At 40.3% G+C, this 21,944-nt stretch overlaps 1 protein-coding gene and 1 long non-coding RNA gene across 5 annotated transcripts; both read right to left on the bottom strand.

The window, feature by feature from the left end:
* Positions 1 to 1,199: 1,199 nt before the first annotated feature.
* On the bottom strand, positions 1,200 to 18,441 carry zfyve27 (zinc finger, FYVE domain containing 27). Of its 4 annotated transcripts, XM_034688201.1 has the most exons (14): positions 18,054 to 18,441; positions 12,540 to 12,777; positions 12,338 to 12,408; positions 12,044 to 12,230; positions 9,080 to 9,175; positions 8,781 to 8,893; positions 8,578 to 8,696; positions 8,106 to 8,177; positions 7,720 to 7,740; positions 7,470 to 7,490; positions 4,703 to 4,844; positions 4,526 to 4,572; positions 4,317 to 4,398; positions 1,908 to 2,882 (listed from the first exon to the last, which is right to left on the bottom strand). In XM_034688201.1, exons 2-14 carry the CDS (start codon positions 12,773 to 12,775, stop codon positions 2,812 to 2,814), a joined length of 1,278 nt encoding a protein of 425 aa, XP_034544092.1. In that variant the 5' UTR covers positions 12,776 to 12,777; positions 18,054 to 18,441; the 3' UTR covers positions 1,908 to 2,811. The 4 variants fall into 4 exon arrangements, with proteins under 4 accessions (XP_034544094.1, XP_034544092.1, XP_034544093.1 ...); XM_034688203.1 differs by lacking the exon at positions 7,720 to 7,740 and having other exon boundaries at positions 1,200 to 2,882; XM_034688202.1 differs by lacking the exon at positions 7,470 to 7,490 and having other exon boundaries at positions 18,054 to 18,391.
* A 1,840-nt stretch (positions 18,442 to 20,281) lies between these two features.
* Positions 20,282 to 21,326, bottom strand: LOC117816192. Its single transcript, XR_004631906.1, has 3 exons — positions 21,184 to 21,326; positions 20,942 to 21,101; positions 20,282 to 20,586 (listed from the first exon to the last, which is right to left on the bottom strand). It is a non-coding gene; the product is annotated as an uncharacterized LOC117816192 (long non-coding RNA).
* Positions 21,327 to 21,944: the final 618 nt, after the last annotated feature.

Here is a 21,944-nt window from a genome sequence, read left to right on the forward strand (position 1 = left end):
AGAAGGAATAAAATAATTTGAGTATTTGTTTGTTTTTCTCAGAGGAGCGAGATATGCCCGGAGGGCATAAAGAGAACTCCTTGGCTCGGATGTTTCCAGGTTGGACTATTATCCATCTGGCTTTATTGGTGACGCGGTTCCTCCAAAGGGAACCCAGATCCTGCTGCTGTACACCAATACTTTTGGAGCAGACTTTAACAATACAGTTCAGACTGTTCTTGTCTTTCAAAGAGAGACCATGAAACCAGCAGATAAAACAAAACGTTAAAAGACTTTCAAAAAAAGAGGGATACAAACTGGATCAAATGTTCTCTGAGACTCTGTTGAATACATCTTTGATGAGGCTACATACTCAGTCATGACTGCATGACTGTCACTTTCTGCCAGGAGAAGATGTCTTCAGGTGGTGTCCAACCTTCACTGGGCGTCTCAACCCTAAACCACAATGCCCTCCAGTTGGCGGGTCCGGCAGTGATGGCCAGTCACTGCCCATCTTCTCCTAGCCCCCAGCTCAACTCCTCCATCCTATTCCAGAGCCAACAAGATGCTCTTTCCACTGCCTCCCCCAACCTGCAGCTGAAGACAGCTGTCTTCCTCTCCCTTCCTGCTACTCCCAGCGCTGAGTGTCTTCCACACAGACTGTGCCAGGAAACCCCTGCACCGACCTCAATTGGGAATTCGCTAGGCTAGTCTTCAAAACCATCTTCCCAGGGGACCGTCAGTTTGATCAGGATGATCTTTTTTGACTCCTCTGACCATAAGACCAAGTTGGGCCTCAGCGATGTTTGCACAAACTGGGGGAAGACAAGTCTCCTTCCCAGGTCCACTCTCATCTTCCACGATTGTTCTGCTTGGAAAAGGCCCTTCTTGATCTTCTTGGGGGCTGGTGGTTTTTGCCCTTCCCTGATGAACTGCATGGATGGTGTAGACTCTTAAATAATTTAGATTGCGCATCAGGTGTTTAAAATCAGCTGTTTTCTGTGAATTTTAAATTGGAGTCAAACACTGTGTCAAGGTATTTGTATGAGTCCACTAATAATGCTGGCATTCATGTTGACACTATGCTTTATGAAGCTTTTATTTACATTTGCACGTCTTCGTTAGAGTCATTACTTTGGCCTCTCTTTTTCTATTCTTCTAAATAAAAAAAGAACACCAGCAGAGGTTTCAAGATGAGGTCAAAATAACACAATAAACACTGTTGTGTTGACGGTAATCAAACCATCCCAGTTTATTTCGATAATGTCATTTCTCATCCATAAAATAAGGACAATATGTACAGAGAGAAAAGGATCAAATAATAATTTGCACTTTCTGGAGTTTTAAATTAAATATATTAGATATAGTAGAACATTTCATAATAACAGTTTATGTGTGATTACAATAAAAGCAAACAGTTACAATCATCTGTGTCTGAATCATGATTAAAACTACTTCACCACCAAGATCCACATGATCGGATTTAACGCCTCCACATTAGTTCTTTGAAGTCCCGCTTGCAAGAGTGTGAGGCTCTTACGACAACTTGAGCTGGTTAATCAGATCATTTAACAACTTTAGTCCAGTTAGGTCAACTTTGATCCAGTACGAGGAATAAATGAGCAACAGGGTCCTAGAGTAGTTTTTCATTACTTCTACTCTGCAGCTATCCTCCAGAAGTCTAACCTGTCATCACAGGGAGAAGTAGATCCAGGATGAAGCACAAATTTGATCAGTACGAGTAGACCAAGTCAGTCCACTAAACAAATCCTTGTTCATTGTACTCTCAGAAACAATCACAGGTAACTTATCAAACATGTAACGTAATCACTGCAGTCATTTTCAATTCACTGCCAGTTATCATAGATTCATCTCTGTTCCCTTCATGTTTTGTAAGCTGCTGAAAACACCAGCCAAGGAAACAAACCTCAACAAAGTCGGTGAGTTTTATTAAAACTGCTTTGTGCTCTTGAATGTAGCTCTCTGAGCAAAATGCCCCTTCATTTACCAACATGAGGCATGGGAAAACATGTGCACGGTAACAAGAGGAATGTTTTGGGTGCAGTGATAGTAGACGCCAAGAGAAACGGGAAAACACTGCCTCTGAAGCCTCAGACAAACCAACAAACCGACAAACCTAGAACTAATCACGTGATTCTGTTGATGAGCTAGGTTGTAAGTGTGGTGAAGGTTGGTGAAGAGGCCAGGCTCAAACTCAGATAAAGTCGACTGGGCGGCCTGCAGACAACGAGGTGCTAAAACACATGTAGGGCTTCTTTTTGGTTGCACATACAGAACCGTATTTCGTGTTGTCACAGAAAGTCCTCTCTGCATTACAGTACACTTCATCTGCTACACAGGGCTGAAGATATTTAAGAGGAATCAGCTTTGTGGCATGGCAAAGCGTGAAGGAGCAGAAAGACTGACAGCCCATAACCTTATCTGTAACAACTGACACCACCAGCTCAGTTCTGGCCTCCACCTTCCCTCTGCTCAGCAAAGAGAAAAGCTCCTTTCATTTTAGAGCTCTGCAAAAAGTCTCATGATTCATAAGGTCCAGTTCTTCATTTAAGAGATGAAAGAGGACATGTTGGACTTCATACAGGAGAAGTCTGACAAGCAACACAAGTAGCTCCAGAGAGGGATGCAAGTGGTTTAGGTAAGGTGAGTGTAGGAGGGAGGGAGGGAGGGAGGGGGTGGGAGTTCAACACAGGAGGTATTTTGACGGACAGAAGTGCCTCGCTCGATAACAGAGGCATGAGAGGGTTTCAGTGACTTGGAGTAGGCCTTGGGGGCAAACAGTGAATCATCTCCAGCTGGAGATGGGCCAGCTCATTGTAACTTGCTGAGGGAGGTATTACAGGCAGCACAAACAAACACAGTCTCTCTCTGAGCCTCTGGAGCTGAGGAGCAAACAAGAACAGGAGAATCAGATCATTTCAGAGGAAGAACAAAATGAAATTCATTCATCTCTTTATGAAAAAACACTTTGAATTAGGGATGCACCGAACTGAAAATTCTTGGCCGAAACCGAAAACTGAAAATAAGGAAACCAAGGCCAAAAACCGAAACACCGAAATAAATTATTATGCCAATTTTTAGTAGGGAGACTCGGGACAGTTGTAACATTTCACTCCTTGGATTTGAGATTAAGTCATGCATTTTCTGTTTGTGTTGCACAGGCATTTTCTAGGCCATTTATTAGCAGACACTTGAAGCTAGTTTGTAGAGCAGTTTGAACACACTGGGTTAAAGGAGCTCAAAGTTATAGACATGAATGTTAGAAATGTTACAACTGTCCCTGGTCTCCCCTACACAGTGGCGTGTCCCGAGGGGCGGCCAAGGGTGGCACTGGCACCCCTTGAAATCCAATTGGATTTAAACTATGATTGGCTGTTCGCCTTGCCAGAGGTGGGGTTTCTGTTAAAATCTATAATTTGGGATGAGTTAAAAGGCTGACAGTAGATTTCTTTATAAGTGCCCTCAAATGTGACTTTGAAAAAACATCTTTTGTAAGTCCTTAAAGAATTAAGCTCAGAAGATGTATGCCACTTTATGGTTGTTTGTTTTAAGTCAAAGGGAATATAACAACTGTTTAATACTTTAATGAAGGTAGGTTGTGAAGACAGAAAGGGTCAATGTTATTTATTTGTAAATCCACTGGCCACCCCTGCCTATGTGAGAGCCTCAGTTGGGCCCCCCCGGTCAAAAGCTCATGACACGCCCCTGCCCCTATCATTGCCTTTCTGGCTCTGACTGTGTACTAACCTCACTAAAATCATGATCTCATTGAACGTATCAGACAACGAGGGTGCATGCCCCTCATCTGGTTCAGAGAGACGAGTCCTTTTTTCTGCGCTCTGTTCTTCGGGTTCTCCGCATCCATCGTGGCCTGGATCATTTCTTGCGCGCGCTGCTTTATTCCCACATCCAAGTAATGATCTTTATAACGCGGATCAAGTCCAGTCTTGATGAAGTGCAGAGGATCTGAATAGATCTCAGTGAAACGTGTGCTGACAGACTCTGAGGGTGTACTTTTCATTGTTTTCACTGCGTGGTCCGTCTCAACCTCTTTGCTTAGAAGACGCTTTAGTGCTGCAGTTAAAGGAAGAACGGATGCAGACATGTTGGCCTTTATCCAGACAAGCACGTACTGGACACAGTTTTTGCTTGCGTCATCAAAACATTCTGTTTCCGCCATGTTGTTCCGGTGATAAAAGTCTTTCAGCCGAAAACCGAAAATGCACTTTTGGGCCATTTTCAGCAGCAAACTTTTGGTGGCCGAATTTTCGGTGCATCCCTACTTTGAATAATGCAGTTATCATTTTCAGTCTCACCTGTGGCCCCCATGCAAGACCTCAGCACCTTGAAGGAGCAGCATCTGGAGCAGAAGCTGTTGCCACAGTTACTGCAGCTCCTCTGTGAAGCAAAGAAACACCATGTTGAAGTACAGAGCGAGCCAACACTGAGATAAAATTAAATACATTGATGACGTGCCACCCAAATATATCCCTGGCTCCTCTATCTCTTAAGTTTTCAGTCTCACCCTTTTCTTCAGCACCGAGAACACGGCGCTACAGTTTGAACAGTTGCCTGTGGAGGAAAAGACAGACACATATTATGTAATGCATCTGTTCAGAGCAAAGATATGAGACTGTGCTCAGAATAAAACTGTGATTGAATAAGAGGAAACAAACTGGTGGATGAGTCAGAGCGCACTGACCTGTGCTGGTGGTAGGGTAGCGTTTGCGTAGCTTCTCTGTCAGTTTGGACACCTTGGCGCGTATTGGCTCGTTGCGGCTCAAGAGACCATTTTCAGAGATGGTGTCGTACTCAGGAGCGCCAAGAGGCCCGTCATCGTCCTCCTGAGAGAGAGGCAGGAAATGAGGGGGAGTCAAAGGAGAAGGTAGTTAGGTACGGTTTCAGCTACAGTAACACAGGCTGGCTCTCAGGAGTATTAAAACCTAGTCTGGAGACAGAGCCGAGCCCAGCAGTCGGGTTAAATAATCTAACTCTTGGTTATGCTTTAAGCTAGTGCATGAATAAAGCGTGATGATGAGAAGAAGTAAAGCTTCAGGGGAGAAATACAACTACAGCCACACTTCATCTATCTGCAAAAATAAGGACACCACCTCTGATGAGCTGGAACAAAGAACTACTTGGAGGAGATAAGCGCGAGTAGCAAAGACGTTTCAACACGGCTTTAAAATCCTTTTGAACTCAAAAAGCCGTGGCAGAGATCGGCCGGTGTTTTGGTTTAAACAGCGACCCTGTTAACTGGAGACTTTCAGACGGATGCATCCCTCATAAATGTCTTTAGACAATCATTAAATAACTGATGAGGATATTTTGAAATCTTAATAAAAACTAAACTAGTTTGCATTCCCAGGAACTCCCTCTGTGTTTCAACAGCTGTGTAAACTCCACAAACACTGACACGTTCAGCTGAAGGTCTCCAGTTTACAGGGTCACTTTTAAAACTGTAACACCGGGAGAGACGCATTCACGGTGGGCTGAGAGAAGACTACTGTTACAAGCTGCTAAATCAAGAGAATCACAGCTTCTTCTTTTGAAAAGTACACACACATACAAAAAAGATAGAACAAATAAAACTAATGAAAGAAAGAGAAATCAAGTGAATCACAGATGTGTGTGATGTTATTGTGGACGGCGGGCGGAATAAACACACTGCGGTTAATCCACCAATGAGACACGTTCAGCATTGCAGGCCCTGACCCCCAAAAGTCCTGGGACCTTTGAAAAGTACTACCCCCCTAGCGGGGGCTTTTTAGGGGGGAGATTATCTTCCCCCTGAATTAAATTTAGACCCTAAGTCCACTGGTTGAAATGCACGTAGTTCCTGGGTAAAGTCCCCCGTGTCGAATAACGCCTTAATTGCATCGTTTTATCTATGACCATATAAATACATGATAGCATAGTTTATACTTCTATAACTATAAACATTTATAGGTTTGCATATTTCTGTATTTAAAGGTTTACTCCCCAGTTCAACCAAAGGCACAACTACACCTTTATCAGATGGAGGACCACAGAGTAAGAGGACAAAGAAGGAGGACAGGGAGACTGAAAAGAGGCCATTGGTATGCCACACCACGTGCCACTGCATGTGCCGGTAGTCCAGCAGCTGATGCTAGGTGGGGGATAGCAGCACTGCCAGTTGCTATGCTGGTATGCAGATCTCTGTAGTGGTCCCACTTTCCATCACTGATATCTCCCCAAGTAAGTAATGATGTCACGTGGGATCACATGATGTCTTTCTTATATCAATAAATATTATCCGCTACTATGGCTAGGCTAACAATAACTTTTAATTTCTTTTGACAAACTGAGTTTTAATGACATTTTTTAAACAAATTTTACTTTCTTTCTTTCTTCATCTTCAATTTTAAAATGTTTTATGTTTTAATGCTTCTGTTTTTTTAATGTCATATTTTAAATTGGATATTTTCTGACAAGGTATGGCGTTATGGAATTAACCTGATATTGGATCTACAATTAGATGTTGGGCATACGGGCACCCTGCGGAGGTTCATTTTGGTTAAGACGAGATCAGTTGTGATTCTGTGTCCGACGGGACAGTGAGACTCTGCAAGTTAAGGACTTCAGAGCAGCGAAGGGAGCTGATTATTTGGAATAATCCCTCCTAATTTAAATAAATAATAAGACCCAACACTGTTTACTATGTACATTAAGTTACATAAGTACACAGAGAGAGAGAGAGTAGATCAAACATAACTGGCTGCATATAAAATGTTAATGTTTTAAGTGTTTTCTGTATGTTTTTGTTGATTGTTACTGTTCTGGTTTTTGTTTTTAACTCTGTAAAGCACTTTGAATTTCTCTTTGTATGAATGGTGCTTTATAAATACACACTGGTTACATTGGCTATGGAATAACCTTCCTGTCATCATGGAGGCACCAAAAAAAACACTCTTTAGATACAAGGAAGTGTTTTCATTCCTATGTTTACACTCACTTACAGTCACTATGTTTCATTTATGTTGACCATAAAGATAAAGATTGCAAAAATGTATGGCAGGAAAGCAAAATCGATGACATTTTTTGTATGCATCATGGGTGGTACTGGTGTGACAGTCTGTTAGTGGCCTTCTACCTGTGAGCGGTACCTAGATGACCTAGCAATCAGCTGCTGGAGCCCATTTGGCATACCATCAACCCCTGCACATGCTGCTAAATTCCTGGCACATGCAGTGGCACATGGTGCGGCATGCCATGGCACACATTTCTATCTAGGCCCTGCTCTCAGGATAACTTAGTCCTGCTCAGTGTGAGTTCAAAAGCAGTACACCTGTATGTAAACACAACAACTGATTTCACTCATGCAGAATGTCTCATGAACGATGTCAGGAGTGCAGACCAGAAATGAATGAGCACCCTGAATGAAGCAATAACTGCTATCACTGTCACCTAACTCATGCTTGTGTGACAAACACATGAAATCCACTTACCACTAAGACCAGAGGGGTTTCCTAACCAGGAAGCAGAACGACACATGAAAACAATGTTACACAAACGCTGCCATTCAAAGTGACAGTGCACACAGGGTTCTATCCAAACCATGCTTTACGGGGCAAAGAACTACAAGACTGACACGTTACAACACATGGAGCTGTCGTTCATGTGTTGGGTAGGACTGCAGAGCTAGTTTAGTGAGGGGTAGAGCACTAGTCTGTTCTACCAGAGGGGGGTGACACTCACCTGCAGGGACAGTGAATGCTCCTGAGTTCAGAGGAGAGCAGAAGAAAAGAGGACGTAAAGTGTGGTGAGAGGGAAGGTTTAACATATATAGGTTTCTTCCAGACAGGTTTATGCCAAATGTATATTTCTATAAAGTCAAAAATCCAAATTCTATTCTTACCTACTTTTGCCATGGCACTCCAAATTAAGCTCAGATACATTCAGTTTACTTTAATTGTCTTCCACAACTCAGCTGCCTGGTTTGTCTCTAATTCTACTGTGTGATCTGGTTTTATCACACAGACGTTAATATTTCCAGAAAAGAAAACCACAAAAATAACAGAACATGAAAAAAAAAAAAAAGATGTTGCAGGAAAGGGACAAATTAAGTTTAAAGAAGTGTTTACCTCAATGGCGTCTTTAAATTCATCATCAGGCTCCGCCTCCTCCGCTTCCTCCACACTGCCAGGAGACAGGTCCTGCCATCAAACGCACAGAAACACACTCTGGTTAGGTTCCCTTTTAGATGTTCATTCTCATGTGGTCACAAGATAGAGAGAGAGAGAGAGAGAGAGAGAGAGAGAGAGAGAGAGAGAGAGAGAGAGAGAGAAAACTCAATAATAATAATAATTATTATTATTATTATTATAAATCTATATAAGACCCAAGTAAATAAACCTTAACTGTCTAAGCCTATGTTCTGTAGCAGGAGATTCAAATCTGATCAGAAATAAGTCACTCCATACATCATGTGTCAATGTCTCATTAGCTAGATAAGATGCTGATGGTCATGGCAGGTTGTGGAGTATATCGCACTAATTTAATCAGTCTGTATAAACACCAGCAGGCACTTCTCTCCACCACTCTCTGTCTTCTCACCTCGATACTTGTCGGTGTGGGCGTCCTGTCCAACAAGTTGCCCAGCTCCTGGTCTTCCACTGCCCCCTCTAAGGCCTCAGTCTGGCCCATGTGGGTCAGCTTCCGAAGGTCCAACAAAACTGTCAGCAGAAGATTTTTAGTTTACAGCGATATCATTTTAAATCTGTGTTCACATTTGCTTCTTGTGGACATGTTAACCTTACCTCTGAAGAAGTCTCTGTTCCACAGGAAGATGGTGCTGTTGAACAGAGCGATCACCCAGCCGGCAGGAACAACATAGAGCAGACAAACCATGATCAACATTCCTCCATAGAACCTGGGGGGAGAAGACAAATGCCACGTTTAGCTTACTGCAACAATACTTGTACACTAGATGATGATCGTGTGTGTGTGTGCGTGTGTGTGTGTGTGTGTGTGTGTGTGTGCGTGTGCGTGTGCGTGTGTGTGTGTGTGTGTGTGTGCGTGTGCGTGTGCGTGTGCGTGTGCGTGTGCGTGTGCAGACCTCGATGACTTGGTGTGATTATCCCAGTACAGGACCTTGTAAATAGCTTCGGCTGACAGGCAGGCTGATGAAAGCATGTCGTCAAGGTGCTTCAACCTGCCAAAGAAACAGAAGCAAACCCACAAACACAGAGTGAGAACAAAGACACACTTCTACCCACACACAAACAAACACTGTGTACAAATATCACACATATCATCTGACAGGCGGGCACACCCTGTTATTCCTCATCCTGTTTAAGATACTCTTGTCGTTATCAGTGAGTTAATTCTTAACTCTCTGGAATAGAATAGTTATTTATTGACACATTATAATGATGTAATACATAAACAACAAGCTTGTTTGTTCCTCTATCCTGTTGATATGATGCCATAAGCTGAGCTCCAGGGCAATGTGTTGATGACACAAGTTTGGGTTTCCTTTTTAACAGCTCTGCAAACGTGTCCTGGGGTAAGGAATGAATCAAACAGGCCTCCAGGATGAGATAATAAAAAATGCAGAAAAATAAATAATCTGATTTTACAAGAGTTTTGTTATTTTGTTTAAAATATTATCTGTCATTCCCACAGCATCCCTAAATTTGATGCTGGAGAAACAAACACCACGTTACAAACTGGAGTGACCACCAATGAGCATAAACACACATGCAGACAAACTGCCTCAACTCTCACACAAAGGGAAATCTTGATAAACTTTGACAGAGATCTAACAGACCGTCACACAGCCCACATGGCACAAATAGAAGGATGGTTTGCAGTTTTTTTTATAATGCAAGTGAAGTATTCATAGAAGTGTACAACAGCATCACGATTCAAAGCCTTTCTTGAGCTCTTGACAATGTTGATTTTTTTGGACAATTTTCAACTTAAAATGCTTCATAAGGGGTTTTAATGTGTGATATTAACAGGTCTGTTTGTGGATGATTCGTCTGCTGCAAAAATCCTGTGTGAAATGTAGGGGAAGACCCCAAATAGTCGAATATTCGACGATTCGTTCGAACGAGCCTTAGTCGACTGCCAATCTCATAGTCGAATATTTGCATATGAAACGTGGATCATTCCATTCAAACCATGGGGGTGCTCAATGTCTAATTTTACACTATTTTCCTGTTTCCCATAAAAATTGTGTCTCATTTAGCCTATTTTTATATAAATATAAATTTATTTAATGTAATTCTGAGAACAGCTCTTGAAGTGTTAAATCTTCTTAAAGTGGTAATTAAATCTCCCCTGGTAATTAAAGGTGGACCATTTAGCGGGAGCTGTGGAGCAGACGTACCTCAGCTGGTCTTTAAATCTTTCTACGTTCATGGCAGCTCAAAATGTCAGGAAATAAAACTTCAGTTGATCCTAAAAACTAGTGATGAAGATGAGGAGCAGCTTCATGAAGAGAGCTGTGAGATCAAGGATTACCGGACCACACAAAACCTGTACGGAGCCAAAAGAACGAGCAAGAACACAAAAACAATCCACAGCATCCCATCCACCTCCACGCCATCAGAGAGGATATTCTCAAAGACAGGATTTACAGTCAACAAAGACAGGAGCGCACTTCTGCCCGTACACACGATGGTTTTCCTCACGTACAATTTGAAAAGACTCAAGCGGACAAAGACGCGATGAAAGACTGTTTTAAAAGGTTCTGTTAAGAGATTTAAAAACCCTTTAGCTGGTTCAGGTTTGATTTTGAACATTATACAAATGTTTAGCCTTAAGTTGGACAAACTACCCTCCACAGTGCTGCTCTCCTCTGTGTGAACACTGTTTATATATCTCCTGATTCCTTTCTCTATAATGGCGCGTTGTTCCATGTTTAAGGGATGGCAGCCTTATTTCAGTTTTCTCTCCTTCATCACCTCGTTGTTTTTGCAATATAGATTTAAAAAATCTTAGTTTTATACTTATAATATTCTGTTGTCCCTTTAACTTTAAGCTACCAGTCTCTTAATAGCAAAGGGTTATGTGTAATATTGTCATGCGGTCACCATCATGCAGACTTTGGGTCAATAAGGAAGAACAACAAACATTCGACTATTGGTCGACTATGGGCAAAATCTGATGAATCAGATTCGACTAAGAAAATCCTTAGTCGGGCTCACCCCTAGTAAAATGAAATGAACACCAAACCCCTGGACAGGCTGTGTGCTGTCCAAGATTACACCTTAGGTTTAATTTTGCCCTTCATCTTTCAGTTTTCATCTGTTTTTTATTCTCTACAGTTTAAGTTGCCCTTTAAGTTCAATTAAAACAAAATGATGCCTAAAATCATTCCATGTGCTGTTTGACTCCAAGCTTTGTTTTGATGCCCAGGTTAAAAAGGTAGTGCAGACACATTTTATCCATCTCAAACTAATTTCCTAAAATCAAATCATTTTTATCATTTAACGACTTGCGCCAGGTCGTCCATGCCTTAATCTCTTCAGGATTGGATTTTTGCAGTGCCCTTTACTCCAGTTTATCTGATACTCCTGTTCACCGCCTTCAATTAACTCAAAATGCAGCTGCCCGATTAATCACTGATCACCAAAATCAGATCACAGAATTCAAAGGCTTTCATTACTATGTAAACATGTGATTCTGCTCTTGATGTCATATTATGTATTCTAGTACTATGAAGTTCCTTTATTTATTTATTTTCTAATTTTTATTATTTTGTATTATTATTATTATTATTATTATTATTATTATTATTATTATTATATTCTTTTTTCATTGTTTATTTTTGTGTCTTTGTGTAACTTTGTTTAGAAAAGTGCCATAGAAATAAAGATTATTATTATTATTATTATTATTATTATTATTATTATTATAAAATTGTGTGAAAGACAGCTTTATGTAACTGTGTTCTAAAGTTTCACATCAGGTTTCCTTTGACTTTTGTACTTCTATAACTGTTTAAGTTTATATCATGATCATAAACATGGACACTGATAATTCTAGAAGAAGCACATGAGCCCAGTCTTACAGGTCTTTGACTTCCATCATGGCCTCCTGTTTGGTGAGGTGCACAGTCTGCAGGTCTCTGCGGTGCACTGCATGGAAGCGTCTTTTCTCCAGCTCTGCTTCTGAGGCTCTGCCCCCACACCTGTCCTGCAGGTAACCCAGGGCAGCAGGCGCCGACAGTGCCACCAAACCCACTGTAAACCAGCCCACTAAAACAAGAGAGGCAGACACAGCACAGCAGAGACATAATTAATTATTAAAGGGTTTCTAAAAACCCCCAAACAAAAGCTCCACCCATATGAACGCCTCATGTTACCTTCAGTGACAGTGCAGAAGAAGACGTTGACGAATAAACAGACCAGCAGAGAGCACACGGGCATCTTCCATCTGAGGGATTAAAGGAGCACATGACATTTAATACTCTTTAAATATGGCCTTCAGCTTTCTATTCACTGACAGAAGCAATGATATCATATGATGTTATAACGAGCCACAAACACACACACACACACACACACCCGAGCAGGAAGCGCACCAGCTCCACTGCGTCTGTGACGGGCTCCAGAAACAGAGCCATCCTCTTATAGGACACGACCATGTTGAGGAGGTCAAAGTGTGGAGTGCAGCGAGGGCTCCCCAACTCAGAGGCATCTGGAGACCCCAGGGTCTCTTTGGATAAGGTGTGCATTAGCTCCGCCCCTTCCCCTGCACCATGGGAGGGGTCCTGGGACACGGGAGTGCTGTGCATCGTCATTCCTGCACAGAGAGAGGAGAAGAAGACAGGAAAGATTCAAATGGTGACAAGGCTAGAGATCCTGACTGAATTATTGGTGTTTAAAGTATTTCATCATCGTGTCATAAATATGTTTATGTGCCCAGCTCACATGGGCTTATATGACACCATGAATCTTTACAGTCTAGAGTCAGAGCGCTTGAGAGGTCTATTCATTGTTATAGAAGACAAAGAGAAAATGAAAACAAACTCTCTGAGTTCATCATCATTTCTTCAGTTAAAAGAAGAAGTGAAAGTGCATTGCTGGGGCTTAATATCAATATTTTCATAAAGAAAAAACAGAGTTCTAGTAACAGATTTCACTCTTAATACGACAGTGGAAGTACTTCATGAGTCCCATGGTGGAGCTAAAGACATTAATCCTGCTTTTTACCTTTTAGGGGCATTTTGCATTTTTCGGTTTATCAGATATTGAGACGTATCATCTCAACTCAACTTTATTTATTTAGCACCGTTCATAATTAAAAACATGCAGCCCAACGTGCTTCACAGAATAACAGAGAGACAGAAAACAACAGCAATGGTAAAATTATTATAGGCATGATTATAAATAAAAAACTTAAAAATAAAATAAAATCAATACAGTAACATTAATAAAATAAGTAAGAGTGGGAAGAAAAGTTTAAAATAAGGTAGTGTTAACAAGATCAGATGAATACAATAAATAAATAAATAAATAAATAAATAAGATAAATAAATGTTAGAGCAATAATTATAATAATAATACAGCTTAGGGCTAAAAATAAATAAATAATTTTTCCAAATTAAAAAGGTAGATTAAAAAGGTATGTCTTAAGTTTACTTTAAAAAAATAAAATAATAATACATAAATACATTTTTGCAGACTCACTGTACTGTGATATTATTATCATTGTTGGTCATGCACTCTGTAGTGTATCTTATTCTGCATTCATGTGCTCCCCAGATGATCACAGCTTCCATGTAAGGAAGACTTTCTTCAGACTTCGGTGTGTTCATGTTCTTTCAACTCAGAAAGTCGTGAATTGATGACAACGATAAAAACGTTTCTTACCATCAACCATCACCAAATTCTTTCCAGAGTCTCTGAAGTGTTGTTCTGACTAGGGCAGATGTTTACGAGCATTTTTCAACACCGAAACTTATTTTTCTCACTTGTCTGACACCACATGAATGCAGGATTACATTGTATCGTGCTGTGAGTTACCCTGCAGGTCCTATCCCAATTTGAGACCCTGCCTCTGAGACCCGTCTATGTCAGGCAGGGAGGCTGACACCTTTAACTGAATCATTTGACATCTAAAACTGCACAAGCATTTTGTTCCTCACTACAAATTAAACATGGAGACTAGAAACACTATAAAAGGCTTTTTGTCTCAGTGAATTATAAAAAGGGTTCAATGTGCCATGCAGTCACATAAATTACATCGTTCACTTTATACTCGTCAGCATGAAAGTTTTTGCACAATCAGATTCAGCCTCATGAACTGTCCTTTTTTTCACACCATTTGAACATGAAGATAAATCCCCACCAGACTGCAGCTACTCTTAGTTAATATGTTTACATGTTGTGGGGACTGCTGGGTTAGCTGGGAGGAAAAGAACAAGGACAATATGTTGGAAAGACACTTTTTTTTTAATAGCATGTCACATTGTCATTTTGTCACCTTACATTAAAGTTAATTGAGGCTACAGACTGAGCTCTATGAGACCCTGCTCACCGTCTTTTGACAAGCGTTGTCTGAGATGGTACCATGTATTTAGGATTCAGATACTTTGTCAGATCTGTTTTCCTCATTCTGCATTGTTTATGATGTCGTGCACACTTAAAGTCATCAAAGTTCATGTGAGTACGAGAGGAATGTGCCTCTTTGTGTTCAGATGTGTCGCTCAGGTTTTTGAATCACACCCATACACACCCAGTAGAAGTGCAACACACTTCCAAGCCTGAACCAGACGGTGCAGTTTGACTTCCAGCAATGGATACTGTCAAATATTTAACTGACACTTGGGACTTCAAAGTGAGGAGCAGTTTGGCAGTAGATCACTGGTCATCATTTTTACAGATGTTTGCATATCTAATGAAGATTTTTTGCAACAGTGTTTTTGTTTATTTTTGCAGCATCAAGATTAAAAGAAAAGCTTGGAGTAACTTTTTGTGACTATTGGAGGTGGGAATCGCAGAGTAACTCACAATACAATACAATGCACATGATAACATCACAACGCAGCGACCGTAGCATGATCAATGAATTGCTAAATAATCATATGCAGATTAATGTCATAAGCAGAGCTGTGAGGGGTCATTAAGTTGTGCCACAGTGGGTCAATTAGAAGAGAAATCTGTTTAAAATGCCATATTATATTTGAATTAAAACATATATAATGCACACAGGCAATATAGTATTAAAGGTGACATATCATGCAAAATGGACTTTTTAATGGTTCTCTACCCGAAATATGTGTCCCTGGCATGTCTACAAACCCCCCGAGAATGAAAAAAATCCATTCTGCCCCTGTTTTGATTTCTCCACCTTTCTGTAAATGTGTGTGAAACGAGCCGTTTCAGACTTCCGTGTTTTTGTTACGTAACAACAATATCCGGTCTGTCACAGAGTCAGAGCTCGGAGCTTGTTCAGCCCATAGACTGTATAAAATACAACTCAACCCCTCCTCTGTTTTTCATTACCTGCACACATGTGTGCTAACAAGGAGCTTAGGAGGGAGGCATGCTAGTTGTAGGCTGTCTTAATAAACACAAAGGGCGGTTTTACTCCCCACGTCTGCAGATTTGAAGATATAGTGGAAGATTTTTATTTGTCATGGAAAAGTGCTAGCGCTAATTAGCATAGCCACATAGCTACATGTTCATAGCTCTAGCTGTAGCTGTAGCTGTGTACCAAGACACACGTCGACATACTGACAAATAAAACAACAAGAAACACTAAATCTGTGACCAATCCTTCAGAAAGGTCCTGCTGCCTTTCTGGCAGAGGTCGGTTTTACTCCCCACGTCTGCAGATTTGAAGATCTAGTGGATGGTTTTTATTTGCCATGGATAAGTGCTAGCGCTAGTTAGCATAGCCATATAGCTACATGTTCGTAGCTGTGTACCAAGACACACGTCGACATACTGATAAATAAAACAACAAGAAACACTAAATCTGTGACCAATCCTTCAGAAAGGTCCTGCTACAGACGCCTCTCAGTCAGGATCAGATTCTGGATCAGATTCAGAGGGTTGAAGTAACGCTATCTGTGAGCAGCCGTGTATATTCAGCCAACATGTAAACATTAGATCAACATGCCGGAGAGCCGAGGCCACATCCACTTCCTGAGGGGGCGTGGTCAGAGAGAAAACAGAGGCTGTTTCCGAAACGGCCTGCTACATACTACTTACTAATGTAGTAGGCAGTAGGTATTGCCTACTACATACTGCGTTGGAATTTAGTATGTAGTATGACTGTTCTGTCCGATCTGTCATGCAGCATGCTGAGCCAGACTTCGCTGGATTTCCGGTTTCGGAAAGCGGAAGTAAACAACGGCGAAGCCGATAAATAAAATGCTTATTTTGCATCCATTTATGATTTAAAAAGTTAGGAAGTGGTTTATATGTAATTTGATAACTTTCACAGCACCCAAAAATGGATTTCCTCCCGTCAAAAAATGAGGAAAAAGAAAAAGCAGAACGAGCGCTGTGCATTGTGGGAAACAGTACGCGAGGAAGACTGGTCCGATGCACACTGAGATATTTTCCCGAATCAGTAGACATCCGGGGAGTTTTGGCATACTGCAGATTTTGCTCTTGTTCACATACTACTTACTACATACTGAATTTTGGACATATCAGTACGTACTGCTAGTATAGTAGGCGATTTCGGAAACAGCCAGCGTGTTCTGAGGAGGACTGACAAAGAGGGTTCTTCAGGCATGCCAAAATCTGATTTCAAAGTGTTTTTTTGAGCATAAACTTTAAATACATGTTTTGGGGACCTCTTAGACCAATATATATTGATGAAAAAAGCGTGATATGTCACCTTTAAAAGGGACAGGTTGATGATATGTTGCCATATGGATATTCTGGCCACTAGTGATCATTATGGCACACCGAGGAGTGTTCAAAGTCCAAGATTAACAGCATCTCTACAGCAAAGTGCATTTAATCTTAATGCTATATGATTTATATTTAATTTATATTTAAATTTTAGATATTTAAAAGCGGGAAGAGAGAAACAGCATCTCATTTTTCCTGTATGTCTCGTATATACAGTGAAAATTGACAATAAAAACCTTTGAATCTTGATCTTGAATGCTATTTAAAGAGTGGTCATAATAGGAATTAAGTATGTCAGCAAAGGAGCAACCCACACATTGGCTCCCTGTTGGTTTTAGGACTGATTTTAAGGCACTTTAATCACTTTTAAAACACAACATGGACCTGCCCCTCTCTGTATTTCTGACCCTGTATCCCCCTATGAAGCAGGACGTGGTCTGAGATCCTCTAGCAGTGCTCTGCTGGCTCTTCCATGGTCCCGACTGAAAACCAAAGGGGAGATGGCTACACTTTGGAACAGCATGCTAAAGGAGACTAGACCTGCAGAGTCAGTCCCTTGTTTTATTTCATTACTCAATACACATTTTTACAGGAAAGCTTTTATTGTGGTTTCATTAAATTAAATTAAATTAAATTAAATTAAATTAAATTAAATAATTGAATTTAATTCATAAGTTTGTATGCCATTAAGTTTTGTATTGCTTCTTTTTATTTGCATTTCTACTTGTTTTTATTGCCCATTGTGAAGCACTTTGTTACCTGTAACCAAGTATTATTATTATGGCACACCAAGTCCAAGCTCATCTGAATCTCTACAGTAGAGTGCGTTTACTTTAAATATTATATTTAAACAGTGATCATAATAAGATCTAAGTATGTCCTCAAAATAGCAACTTTCACTGTTGTTTTAGCCTGAGCACATTGTGTTCAACATAAGTCATCATAATTTAAACATTTTTTAAAAAGCATGGGTAGTAATTTGGACTGATCTCCATCCATGCTCATTAAATGTAAGTATTTATAAAAGTAAGCAGACAAAGAAATGAACATTATCTCCTTAAATCAGTACTCGGAGCTCTGGCCTGTGTGAAGCTGTCAAACAGGAAAGTTAACTCGACTTGCTAAAATAAAGAGACACTGTTCACATACTGTTGCTAATCCTGCACAACTATTCATAACTTCTTGGGTGCATGTGGGATAACTTACCCTGATCTGAGTGAGCCACCACAGCAGACTTCTGGAGCAGAGAGGAGCAGAGAGGAGCTCAGGAGCAGCTAGCGAGTCTCACCGACATCTTCAGCCCGGAGGAAGGAAGAGCCTCCAAACCCAGCCGGCCCGTCCAACATGGCAGCAGCCCGCACTCCTGTGTGAGGGTAACCGTGTGGAAACGAGGCGGTTTATCAAACTGTCACGTTGTATGAAGAGGAAACAGACTAATAAAGCTGCTGTGTTTGTTTGTGTTTGTCTGTGCTGTCCCTGTTAGCCTCGTTAGCTCCGTGTTATTCTAAGAACGTCCGCTTCCTGCTGTAATCCAGGAAGATCAACAGATAGCAGAGAGCAGAGGAGAGGATCAGGTCTGATGCAGTCGATCACAGAGCCAGATCATTTTAACCTGCAGGGTTCAAGTACTTGGCCTATACCCAACCATGTTTTCAGCGGGAAGTTTGCTTTGTGTTCAAAGAATGTTCTCTAGTAACATCCACTAAAAACATTTATAAAATGTTAAGTGACAATATTATGCCCTAATGTTCTTCAAACATTCTCAGCTGGAAGTTTTCTTTATGTTCACAATTTGTTCTCAGATAACATACTCTAAAAACATTCAATAATCTGTAACCCAAAGAATGTTATCAAAACATCCTTTGAATGTTAAAGATAAAACATTCTATCTTTGTTCTGATTAAATATCAACAGAATATTCTTAAATAAAACATGTTGTGATTTGAGGCGACAGAAACATCCTGAAAACATTTTTTACATGTTACTTGAGAATGTTGCTTCTTTGTGATTAAGTAACATTATGGAAACAATATTATATTATCAAAACTGGACCTGAATGTTAAAGACAACTGTTCTTCTGTCATTAATAGTTAAAAAAGGAACATTTTTAAACTGATAAACATCCTTAAGATGTTCTTTGAATATTACACTCAGAACCTTGTCTTGAAACATTATCAGAATTTATAGGGAATATATTACCCAATGTAGTGGGAATATTCCCTGCTAGCTGGTTACGCACTCATTCAAATTACACAGTTTTAACCCTTTTTTTCAAGAGTACCCTACTGCAGGCAAGATGGCGCCGCCACAACATCCACACCGGAAGTCCATACCGGAAGTCCATACCGGAAGTTACAAAGCTAAAAACGTTGCAATAACATCCACACCGGAAGTTACAAAAATAAAAGCCTTGAAAAACAGGAACGTGAACGCAAAATAAAAGCCTTCAAAAACACGTAGGTTTACGCGTAATTCTATGAACTTTTTTGCACTTACATTTTAATCGTATCAGTATTATTGACTAGTTGATTGACTCCAAAAGTGTACAGGCTGTTGAGAATTCAAGTTACTTAGAAGCCTGCACGAATCACTAAGTTATAGTGTTAACGTCTCAGCCATGCGCAGCCTTTTGTTCCGAGTGTGTGTTGAAATACTTAAAGCTGATTATGATGCTGCCGTGATGACATCTGCATATGCCTCTCTTGTTTTGTCTGGGTCATATGTTATTTTATGTTGTGTTAGCCTGACTGTACCTCAGTACAGTTTGCTGTAGTGTTTGTTCCAAATTACCTTGCATGCTGTCTGCCTATGTGATCATATGTATAGATTAATGAATGAATGAAATACAGATCCAGAGTAGATCCACAGTCACGAGAGAAGAGCAGAATGTTATCTATGGTGCAGGGGCGAGTGGAGGAGGAAAATGTAGAGGTGTGTGGTGACTGTTTCTTTTTTAACATAATTTGTAACACGTTACAATGACACAGTGACGGGTGTTCATTAACCACAAGAACAAACGGAGGGAATGGTTTCTCCTTCTATTTTGAGACATTAGATGGGCGTAAACACTCTGAGCTTGTCAAACAGTTTTATTCAGATTGAATGCTTGATGCATGTACACCAATGTCTTAACAAGATCACTTTATTTGGCGTCCATGAAAACATTGAAGTTGGAACCTTCAATTAGAATGACTAGAAAAACTGCAAATGTATACATAGCTACTGTTTCTTTCCATCCAACCCCTACTTGAAATGTAGAATTATACTTTATTTTATGTTCTTTTAATGTTATATGTATGATGTCTTAACCCTTTTGTATTGATAATGTTGTACTTGAAAAAGAACAATGCACTTTTGCTATTACAAACTCCAAATCAACATAAAATATTAGGACTAAAATATTTCAACTTGAGGCACCACTGTCAGCCACTGATGATAGATGTACAGTACACATTTCTGGGGAGCCTCTGTTGTTTTTGTGGTGAATATAGATCTCTGTGTACAGCTTGAGTTCCGTGATGTCTTTTTCTTTATCATGTTTTCGTTGAACATGTATAACCAAATTCCTCTTAAAGAGGACAACTGGGCAGTACGGGCACTTAATGTGGGTTGGGGCAATGGGCTCCTCTGAAGCAATGGGCTCTGAAGCAATGGGCTCCTCTGAAGCAGTAGCCGGCGCTGACTGACCCACATCTGGCTCATCTGGAGCAGTGGAGATTGCATCTGCAGATCATCATTTCTCAAAAAAAGGGCGAGAGTAATTGTTTTTAAAAATCATCCAGTATCTGAGAGAAACATTTTCATTTAACATCATATATTTAAATATAAAAATAAATAAAGTATATACAGATGTATCTTTCCTTACTATAAACAGTTACGTCTATTTCAAAAAGTGAAACAATTCCCCTGAGTGCTGCGAGGGATCACTTGAAAGAAACTTGCTTTATGTGATAAGCTTATAAACAGTTGCAAAGGAGTGCAACTACAATATAACACTGGTTAAAGTATGACCTTAGACATGCAGAAACCAAGGTATCGTTAAAAATGACATGTGAAGGTATATGATCTCAAAAAGATATTTTTTAAGGCCATACCCATGAAATGCACTGCATTTGTCACATGAGCTTCCAGGTGCCTCTTGATGACTCCTGCACTCCGTGTGGTGAAGCTGGGGCAGAGGGGACAGCCAAAGTGGGATGGTGACACACTTGTGTACTCCAACCCCTGGTCTCCTTCAATAATCGACGGATGCATCTGGAAGAAAGGAATAAATATACATTTCAATACGCAAGCACACGCACACACAATGGAAGGAGCAGTGTGCATGTGTGTTCACTTTAATTATTGGAGTGTCGTGTCTCGAGAAGGCTGTTTTATCGCTAGCTTTCTGCTAATTGATTTAGCAGCGACAGACTAATGCAATCAATACGCTACACGAAGAAGAAACTTCCAGTTCGAAGCATCCGGCATTGGGTAGAGAGGGGGTTAAAGAATCACTTCCGGTATGGACATCCGGTATGGACTTCCGGTGTGGATGTTGTGGCGGCGCCATCTTGCCTGCAGTAGGGTGCCTCTCCTTTTTTTTACACAGGAGATGATGCAGATGAATCAATTTGAGGCTTTTGTAAGGACATTCAAGTCAGGAGCTGTCTTGATTTTTAAAATGAAATATTTGCAACAAATTAACATTAAGAATAGAAATGGTTAAAATAAATAAATAAAAAAGGGTATGGATAAGAGTTGAAGATTGAGTAGATAAATAATAAAAAAAACAGATTAATACAATAATAAAACAACATTAAAATCAATATTAAACATTCAAGTAATACAATTGTTAAACCCAACATAAAAGGCAGACTGAATAGATACGTTTTTAGTTTACGTTTAAAAGTCTCAATATCTCCAGACTTTTGGACATCTTCTTTTTGAGTCCTAATGAGTTAAGTTCAGTAGATTTAAATGTTGACGCCCTGTTCAGCTTCCTTTCAAAGTAATAAATATGAATCAAAGAATATCTTCTATAGATGTGATCAGTGGAGATAATCCTGTTCATGTTTGGCCACCCTTTATTCCTTTATCAAGATCCCTATTAGCTGC

Source organism: Notolabrus celidotus, chromosome 7 (genome assembly GCF_009762535.1).
Source record: "Notolabrus celidotus isolate fNotCel1 chromosome 7, fNotCel1.pri, whole genome shotgun sequence".
Classification (NCBI taxonomy): Eukaryota; Metazoa; Chordata; class Actinopteri; order Labriformes; family Labridae; genus Notolabrus; species Notolabrus celidotus.

What these genes read in the sequence shown, in the direction of transcription:
- zfyve27 (XM_034688201.1), bottom strand. Translation starts at nt 12,775, where the DNA reads ATGACGATGCACAGCACTCCCGTGTCCCAGGACCCCTCCCATGGTGCA. An exon ending in AATCACACCAAGTCATCGAG is followed by an intron (nt 8,894 to 9,079) that starts GTCTGCACACGC and finishes TTCTCCCCCCAG; the next exon opens with GTTCTATGGAGGAATGTTGA. An exon ending in GTCTTGCATGGGGGCCACAG is followed by an intron (nt 2,883 to 4,316) that starts GTGAGACTGAAA and finishes TTTGCTCCTCAG; the next exon opens with CTCCAGAGGCTCAGAGAGAG.